The sequence below is a fragment of the Camarhynchus parvulus genome, chromosome 1, assembly GCF_901933205.1.
Source record: "Camarhynchus parvulus chromosome 1, STF_HiC, whole genome shotgun sequence".
NCBI classification, from domain to species: Eukaryota; Metazoa; Chordata; class Aves; order Passeriformes; family Thraupidae; genus Camarhynchus; species Camarhynchus parvulus.
This window is the reverse complement of record NC_044571.1, coordinates 99,929,768-99,938,977: the sequence shown is the minus strand read 5'-3', so window position 1 is coordinate 99,938,977 and position 9,210 is coordinate 99,929,768. Positions and strand designations below refer to the sequence as shown.

The 9,210-nt window shown below is 54.5% G+C and overlaps 1 protein-coding gene across 1 annotated transcript in view; it reads left to right on the top strand.

Annotated features, from left to right (window-relative positions):
- Positions 1-1,270: 1,270 nt before the first annotated feature.
- Positions 1,271-9,210, top strand: part of CLPB (ClpB homolog, mitochondrial AAA ATPase chaperonin) — a 74,205-nt gene continuing 66,265 nt past the window's right edge. Inside the window, exons 1-2 of the mRNA XM_030959143.1 lie at positions 1,271-2,058; positions 2,886-2,937. Of these exons, the coding sequence (XP_030815003.1) occupies positions 1,350-2,058; positions 2,886-2,937 (761 nt within the window). The 5' untranslated portion in view covers positions 1,271-1,349. The remainder of the gene's footprint in view (positions 2,059-2,885; positions 2,938-9,210) is intronic.

Here is a 9,210-nt window from a genome sequence, read left to right as displayed (position 1 = left end):
CTGAGTAAGGGCAGCAAACAGTCTGGGGAAGCTGGGCTGGGGAACAGGGAGCAGTGGGCTGATCTGGCTGGAAGAACTAGGCTGGGGAACTACAAGCACTGGGCTAATGGAGTTGGGAAACTGGGAGCACTGAGCTGATGGAGCTGGGCTGGGGAAGTGGGAGCACTGAGCTGATGGAGCTAGGGGAAGTGGACTGGGGATCTGGGAGCACTGGGCTTTCTGTAACAACTCCCAGTCCTGCTGGCCCCAGTCTGGGTGCAGAAATGCCCATTTCTGACACCTTCCTTTCCCACACTCCTGGTTCTTTCCCAGCTCCCTGGGTCCCAATCCTTATTCCTGCTCCACCATCCCACATCTGCCAGCAGTGTGTGGAGCTAAATGCAGGAATCAGTAATTCAGGCAATAAAACAAAGTCTTCTAAATATATATATATAAATATAATTATATATTTTTTAATCAAATCCCTAAAATGCATCTTAGCAGCTCTGTTTAATCCAGGAGTTTGTCGAACCCCGTGGAAGCACTGGAGTGATGGTGGGATGGCAAACTGGGCAAACAGCTGCTGGGGTAATGGGAAATGGAGGGAATTGGGGTGAAACCGGAGGAAATAGGTAGAATGGGAATTGCTGGTGGCAAATCCTGGCCGGGAAGGCACTCACACACACATGCATGCTCACACATGTGCCCACACAGGCATCCCCCAGAGGCATCCACCCTGAGCCCAGCCCGCAGCAGATGCCCAGGATTCATTCATAGCACCACATGAAGTCCTGCCTGGGGTACAAGCGCTGCACACGCGTGTGCACAGCGGCACGGGGAGAGCAGCGTGCCTGCAGGTGTGCACAGGTGTGGCACTGCATTTGTGCATGCAGGAACGCCCCTGTGCGTGCGCGCCAGTGCACACGTGTTTGTGTGCGCCCCGTGTGTGAATAAACGCGTGTGCACGAGTGCATGTGTGCGCCAATGTAGGTGTTTGGTGTCTGTCTGTCCGTCCGTGCCCGCCCCCGCGTGCGGGACCCCTTACATCACACACGCGGGCGCCCCGCCCCCCCCGGCTGCGCTGCGCCCCCTGCCGGAGCCCGCCCGCCACTACGCCCCTGCATGTCCCGCAGCCTACGCCGGCTTCCCGGCATGCCCCGGGAAGGCCGTGCCGCGGCACCTCCTGGGGGCTGTAGTCCTCCGCGTCGGATAAGCGCGCCGCAGGGCGTGGCGGGAACTACATCTCCCGGCACACCTTGCGCGCCCCCTTCATCAAGCTCCGCCGGCCGGCAAGCCGCCATCTTGTCCACCGGCCTCAGCGACGGGGGGGGGTAAGGTGCGAGCGGCGCAGCGGGAGGAGCGAGGGAGCTATGCTGGCGTCTCTGGCGTTCTGCCCGCTGCCGCAGGGGCTGGCGCGGCTCCTCCGAGCGCGGCCATGGTGGTCGCCGTCACGTGCGACCTACGGGACTGCGACGGCGGCCGTGGCTGAGGGGGCCGGGGCCGCCCGGCTGCTCCCGCTATTGGCCGCCAGGGGGCGCCGTGGGCTCGCGCCGGCGCCCGGAGCAAGGCTGTCATGGCGGACCGCTGCCTGCAGGGGGCGACAGGGGGGCCTGGGGGGCGAACCCCCGGTAGCGGGGCCGGTGCCCGGGGGCTCTCGCCCCGCTTTGCCAATGGGGCCGGTGCCCGGGGGCTCTCCGGTGGCTGCTCCGCCAGGCCCCACTTTGCCAATGGGGCCAGGCCCAGGGGGCTCTCCCTTAGGTAATGGGCCAGGCCTAAAGGGGAGCACCGCAGCGGAGAGGTCAGTGCTGCCTGTTCCAGGCCTGGCCGCACTGCAGACACCCCGGCCACCTGCCACCGGCCCGGCCCGCACTGGCTGCCTTGTGCCAGCAACATCGTCCAGCCGTATGGCCTCCCTCAGAGAGCCGACGCCACGGCCCTCGGGTGCAGAGCAGCGCTGCTGTCATGCGGGAGACCCCGGCGGGCATCAGAGTGGAGCTGGGAGCTGCTCCCCGGGAGCAGGGCTGCCTGCCCTCATCGCTGCGCTGGCTTACTGCTACCTGCGGGACCGCCTGTCCAAGGGTGACTATCGCTGCTGGGGCCCGCCCCAGGGCAGGAGGCGTGGGATGCAGCACAGAGTGTCCCCTGCCCTTTGGGAGGGGATGTGGGGTCCCTCCTTGGGGATGGAACCTGCCTGCTGGCTGTAACCTGGGAAGGGTTATCCTTAACGCATCAGTGCATAAAGGGGCTCCAAGAGAGCTAGAGAGAGACTTTGGACATGGGTCTGGAGGGACAGGATAAGGGGGAATGGTTTCCTACTGACTGGCTTCTTCTAACCCTGAGGTCAGGCTTAGATGATGGAGTATTGGGAAGAAATTCTTGCCTGTGAGGTTTGGTGAGGCCCTGGCACAGGTTGCCCAGAGAAGCTGTGGCTGGAAGTGTTCATGGACAAGGCTGGGAGCAGCATGGCCTAGTAGAAAGAGTCCTTTCTCATGGCAGAGAGGTGGAACGAGATAAGCTTTTAGGTTCCTCCCAACCCAGCCCATCACTTATCCCATCTCCCAGAGCTGGGTGCTGCTCTTCCCTTCTCTAGCCAGGGGGTGTCATTCTGACTCTGTGGTAGGAGCACTTCTGTGGTGTCTGGAAATCTCTAGCTGAGGCTGACACCTTGGGGTGACAGTGCCCACTGCCCTGGGATGGCTGCTGCTGTTCTCAGGGTGTGTGATGGGGGCTGCAGTCAGTCACCAAGGCAGCGAGGGTTTTAGATAACCTGCTCACAGGAATGGGTTCTTGCTCGCTGGGGTGGTCAGTGAGAGCTCTGAGCAGCAGCAGCCCCTGCCCATTCCAGGTTAGGATGTCCATGTGTGTTCTCCACACTAACTCCCTCCTCCCTTCTTTCTGCATTTCAGAGGATGCTCTTCTGGAAGCTGCAAGGATTAACAACGTTTCAGAAGTCAAGAGGTGAGCAGGGTTCTGAGACTTGAGAGCAGTGTGCCAAGGGCTGGGAGGGCAGGAAAACCCCGTCAGCGCACAGGGGAGGGAGGAAGGGGCTGGCTGCTCCCAGCTCCCATGGGATGCTCCCCTCACTCTCTCAGATCCAGAGTGGATGAGGAGAGATGGGGAACATCCTTACCTGTTGGGTAGGAGGTGGATTGCAGATCCTTGTGCTGAGAGAGGACAGTGTGAGGCCATACTGTGCAGATGTGGGTGTTCCCCTGTGAAGCTCATCTGTTGGGGTCTGTCTCTGAACAAACAGCCCTTGTGGGTTCCTCAGCCTGAGCCAGCAGTTCTCCAGGAGCCTTTTGTCCCACAAGGAGCAGAGGAGAGAGCTCCACCCAGCCAAGGAGGCCAGGGAAGTGAGTGGTTGGGTGACCAGAGATACAGCTGTTAGGGAGTGGAGCATCTCCAGAGCTCCTGTCCCATGGCAGCAGGCTTTTTGTCCCAGTTGGGTGTGCCTGCCTCATTGGGGTGGTACCATGGCACCTTTCAGGTAGTGTTACATTCCCTGAGGTGGTAGCAAAGGGCCAGTTTGTCACAGGCTCAGCATGTGACTAGTCCCCAGGAGGCACGTTCTTTCTGCAGCCAAACCTCCAGGGAGGGACTCAAAGGTTCTCAGGATGGTGTGTGAGCAGCAGCGCCATGCCACTGAGACATGCTCCAGTGACGGCTCCACCCAGTGCTGGGGGCAAGCTCTGGGGCTGTGGGAGGAAAACAAGTCTCCCCTAAAGTGGGAAGAGAAGTGTGAGAACCTTGGAGCTGCTTCTTGAACAGATCCTGGCACTCCTACCTGGTCTGTCTCATAATGCCAGAGGTTTCCCAAGTGCTGCCCTCAGCCAGTAGAGAATTCAGACCTTTTGGCAGCCTGGCAGCTTGTGTAGGATGGGAAGAGACATTGCTACTCTGTGTACACCACACATGTGTTCCTGTCTCTGGCTGAGATCTCCCACCTAGCACAGGCACCTGGGGAGGTAGGAGCTGCCATCCCTGTGTAGAAGCAAAGGGAAGAGAAGGATGGGTGCACAAGAGGACAGGGAGAGGAGAGCCCTCTTGGCCTGCAGCCAGGGGATGTTCCATCCAGTTTCCAGGATCTTGGAGGAAGCACCTGGCTCTGCTGCACCCCAGGGCTGAGATCTGGCCTAGATCAAGGGCCAAAGAGGATATTGGTGTGCAGCTAATTGGCACATGTGTTCTGCTGCTTGTAATTGCAGGAAGCTGCTGTTTAGGGATGTCTGGGTGATTTGTGAGCCTGGTCAGGCAGATCAGCAAGAGGGATGCTCTGTGCTCCTGCTGGTCAGCGCAGGGCTGGTGGCTGTACGCCATCCTGCTAGGCTGCACGTCTACAGCTTCTCCCTTTGTTTCTGTGCTCTGTCACAGAATCACAGAATTGTTTGGGTTGGAAAAGCCCTCTGAGATCATTGCCTCCAACCATTCCCCCAGCACTGCCAAGCCCACCACTAAGCTGTGGCCCCAAGTGCCACATCCACATGTTTGTTAAATCTCTCCAGGGGTGGGAACTCCACCACTGCCCTGAGCAGCCTGTGCCAGGGCTTGATGACCTTTTCCATGAGGAAATTTTCCCAAACATCCCACCTAAACCTCCCATAGCGCAACTTGAGGCTGTTTCCTCCAATACAGTCATTTGTTACCTCTGAGAATAGCCTGACCCCCACCTGGCTACACTCTCAGAGAGCTGTACAGAATGAGAAGGTCCCTCTGAGCCTCCTTTTCTTCAGGCTGTTCCCCCACCTCCCTCAGCCACTCCTCATCCACCCCTTTGGTCCAGATCCTTGAGCAGCTTCACTGTCCTTCTCTGGACCCACTCCAGCACCTCAAAGTCTTTCTGCTCATGAGGAGCCTCACACTGCACACAGGATTTGAGGTACCTTGCCCAGTGCAAGGGAACAAGGATCTGCCTTGGGCTTGCTGGCCACACTGTAGCTGATACAAGTTAGGGTACTATTTACATTCTTGCCACACCTGGCTTATGTTCAACCACTGTCAACCAGCACCCCCAGGGCCTTTCCTGCTGTGCACTTTCAGCCACTCTCAGCTTGTATATCTGCACAGGGTTGTGGTGACCCATGTACAGGACCCAGCACCTGACCTTGTTGAACCTCATAGAGTGGCCTCAACCCATCAAGCCAGCCTGTCCAGATCCCTCTGCAGAGGCTCTCCAGGGCCTTCCTTCCCATCCTGTTCCCTGTGGGGCTGGCAGCCTCCCACTCTTTGAAGCTTGGTGCCTAACTCTGCTTGGCACATGCTTTTTGCTTGTGTGAGAAGCATGAATGGTGAAAATGACTGACTCGCCCTGCTGCAGGCAGTTTCAGCCTCAAACATGATGAAGGGATTGGAGCATCCCTCTTATAAGGAAAGGCTGAGGGAGATGAAGCTGTTCAGCCTCAAGAAGAGACAACTTGAGAGGCAAACTCATCTTTGTCTGTCAGTGTCTGCAGAGAGGTTGTTAGGGAATTGACCAGGTTCTGCTCCATAGGGCCCAGCAATGGGACAAGAGGCATCAGGAGAAACTGATGCACAGGAAGTTCCATCTCAATATGAGAAAGAACTTTGGGCTGTGAGTGTGACAGAGCACTGGAACAGCCTGCCCAGAGAGCCTGTGGAATCTTCTTCCTCGGGGATATTCAAACCCCACTTGGACACAATCCTTTGCAGCCTGCTCTGGGTGAACCTGCTCAAGGAGAAGGTTGGACACAGTGATCTCCAGAAGGTGCTTCCCACCCCAGCCACTCTCTGATTCCATGATTCTCTTTACAAAAAACTTCCACAGCCCAAGATTGCCAGACCTACTGCAGAGCTGACAGAGGAAACACAAACAGTCTTGCCTTCAGTGCTCTCTCCAGCTGCAAGGGGTGAAGTCCAGACTGAGCTTTGATGGGGCGGGAGTGTGACAATCCAGCTGGGCAGCCATCCATGGAACATTACCTGTCCTCCTGCCTCACTGCTGTCCCCTGCCTGCACTGTCCCCTGGGGTGGTGTTTCTTATCCAGCTTCAAGCTTGTTTGAAGTGGGATGCTGATCTTTTCCAAGTGCCTTCAGCTGACAGCTGGTCATGGCCCTCTGCACATGAAAACATCAGAATACAGTTACTAGGAAATACAGTCTTAGTATAAAATGTGGAAAATGACTGTGTGAGAGAGGGTGGGAGGTACCAAGAAGACCACGAGATCCCACCTAAAGTACCGATTCTAGCTCTGGGGCCCTCATCATGAAAAGGCTGTGGAGCTGCTGGAGTGAGCCCAGAGGAGGCCATGGAGATGCTCCAAAGGTTGGAGCCCCTCTGTTCTGGAGACCCGCTGGGAGAACTGGGGTGTTTAAGGCTCCTGAGAGAGCTGGAAGCCCCTGCCAGTGCCTAAAGGGGCTCCATGACTGCTGAAGAGGGACTCCAAGGGCATGGAGTGACAGGCAAGGGAGGATGGCTTCAGACTGACGGAGGGCAGAGTTAGATGAGATATTGGGAATAAATTCTTCTCTGTGAGGGTTGTGAGTCCCTGGCACAGGCTAGCCAGAGAAACTGTGGCTGCTCCATCCCTGGAAGTGATCAAGGCCAGGTTGGATGGGTCTTGGAGCAACCTGGTCAAGTGGAAGGTGTCCCTGCCCATGGCAAAGGGGGTCAGAACTAGCTGAACTTTCAGGTTTCTCCCAACCCAAACCATTCCATGATTCTGTGATTATTCCAAGCAGTGATTTTTCACTCTGAAAAGGACCAGGCCTTTCAGGCATAGCAGACAGACCTCACTGGAGTACACGTTTGTATTGCTGTGGGAAGAATGCATATCCACAGGCTGAATCCAGCCCCTCTGCTGTAGGCTTGCCTCTATCATCTCTGGCTCCTCTGAGCTTCCAGCCAAGTTTTCTCATCTCTAACCACTTGCTGAATGGAGAGAACCAGGCTGAATTCTTCACTGAGCTGAAAGAACATGCTAACTTCTAAAAGCATCCCCTTTGGAGCATGTGGCAAACCAGCTCTTCCCTCCAAGGCCTTCATGCTGTTAGCCAGCACAAAAAATAATACCTAATTGATGTAGATAGTTTAATTTCCCTCAGCCTCAGTTGTTCTGTGCATTTGGAGGGAAAGCAAGAAGCAAAGGCATAAAAAGTGCCCACCTCACTCCCACTTGTGTTGGTATTCAGTATTAATATTGATTCTTTGTGTTCTAGCTTTGTTTCTTAGTAAGCCACCCCAAGAGCACAGGCTTTCAGCAGTTTTCTCACCAGATAAGCATGATGGAGCAGTGTTTTCCTCAGCCCTGTGCAGCTGTGACTCATGGAGACACAGAGCATGTGTCAGATGGCTGTTATCAGCCTCATTCCCAACAGCAGGCAGCCACTCATATCTGTCTGGTAATGAGATCTGGAGCTGACCAGGTGCTCTCCTGCTCTCACAGGGATCCAGACAGATGTGGCAGTGGGGCAGGAAGCTCCATGTCAGTTGCTTCAGCTGGGTCTGCTCTCTCCAAGCTGATTTTTTAGTTGGAGGAGATGCAGAAACAGCTAAGTCAGGCTTGATTGCCCCAAACAGTGATCTCTCAATTTTCAAGCAGTACCACTCATCTTGGCTCTGACTTATGGCAGTTCTGCCTCCTCCAGACTGTGCTTGTCTCTTCTCCCTTGTTTGTAAGCAGCACAGCTCATTGAGCAATTTCCCCCATCCCTGTCTCTGGAAGTGTTCAAGGCCAGGTTGGACAGGGCAGTGGAAGGTGTTCCTGTCCATGGGAGGGAGTAGAAACAAGATGAGATTTAGGGTCTCTCCCAGCTGTAACCCTTTCAGTTCTCTCCAGTTTGGGGGGATGAACTGGGGGTACAGTCCCCCAGTCTTTTGTTTGCTTCCTGGCTCAAGTGTTCGTTACAGGAATTTAGAGACTGGGTAAAAAATCCCTCTGCAGTGTTTCAGGCTTTGCTTACCTGGAACATCAGATCGTTGAAAGGCACTGTGTGGAGGAGGTGGGCCTTTATGGGAGCCATGTTGTACCTGTTGAAGCATCTTCTCTCACAGAATAATTGTGAGTGTCGTGACTGAGGCTCAAGGGATGCCTGAATGCTTTGTAGGGTGAGCAGAAGAGTCCTGTCATTGGCTCCTGGTCACTAGCCATCATGTACCTTATCTCAGTCCTGAGCAGATGTGACACATCTTCAGCAGGGGTAGTGGGAGCAGGTTGGAGGCAGGATTGGGAGATGATTTATAATTATGTTTATTTCTGTTGCTCCATGCTTATATATGATGTTGAGCCTGCATTTGTCTGTGTGTATCTGAGTTACAGACACCTAGGGTTTTTAGGATTAAAAAATGTTTATCATGTAAATGTCCCCTTTAATCTTCAAATCTCCCCAAATTTTCCAGGACTGTGTTTCAGTGAAAGTTTTGTTACTGATTATTGAGTTTGAATTGGCCTGTGGCTGCAGGGAATTCAGAGCACATACAACAGCCCAGATTTCTTCATGTTGGCAATGAAGTATTGGGGGAGATGTATGTGTGCTGTGCTTTCCTGTTCTAGATAGCTGGAAAACTGCCCTTTTTGATCTGTTTCTTGGTGTATTTTGGTCTCCCAGGATTGTTTGAATTTGTACACTGAGTACAGAGCAGTGTCTCTGCAGTCAGTGCCAGGCCTACAGGAGATTTCATGCTTCTTTCCAAAATAGCTTTAAAGCCCATAAATCCCAGATCCCTCTCTCTGGAAGCAGACACCAACACACCTGGATGCATGGGAGCTTCTGTATGTCTGGAATATGCCTGGGAACCATCAGAAGGTTAATTCCAGTTAGTGGAGATGTTTATCAGCAGGGCTGAGTGCAGGAAAGCCTCCTGAGCAGCTCTGGGTTTGGAGGAGAAGCAGTCCACCAGCATGGATGTGGCCTGTACAACCAGGGGAGCAATAATTCCACTTTCCTCACAGCTCAGGAGTTAAGGGACACCTTGGAAGATGTGAGGTAGCAGGTTAAAAACACGCCGAGTGCTTGCTTTGTGCTTGCTTACACAGCACATCAGCTGTGAATGTTGGTGGATGTGGGAGAGTCTGACACTTGAGTTCAGACCTGCACAGAGTAAGTCGAGCAGGTAACACATGCCACCTCCAGGAGGAATGGATTGTCAGAAGTTAGTGTATTATGCTCAAATTCCTCTGCAAAAGTGATGGCTCATTTCCCACTTACACTGCTGACTCTGCCAGAGCAGGTTGCAGGCTGGTAGGGTATTTTTCTGGCACACAGCTCAGCTGTTGT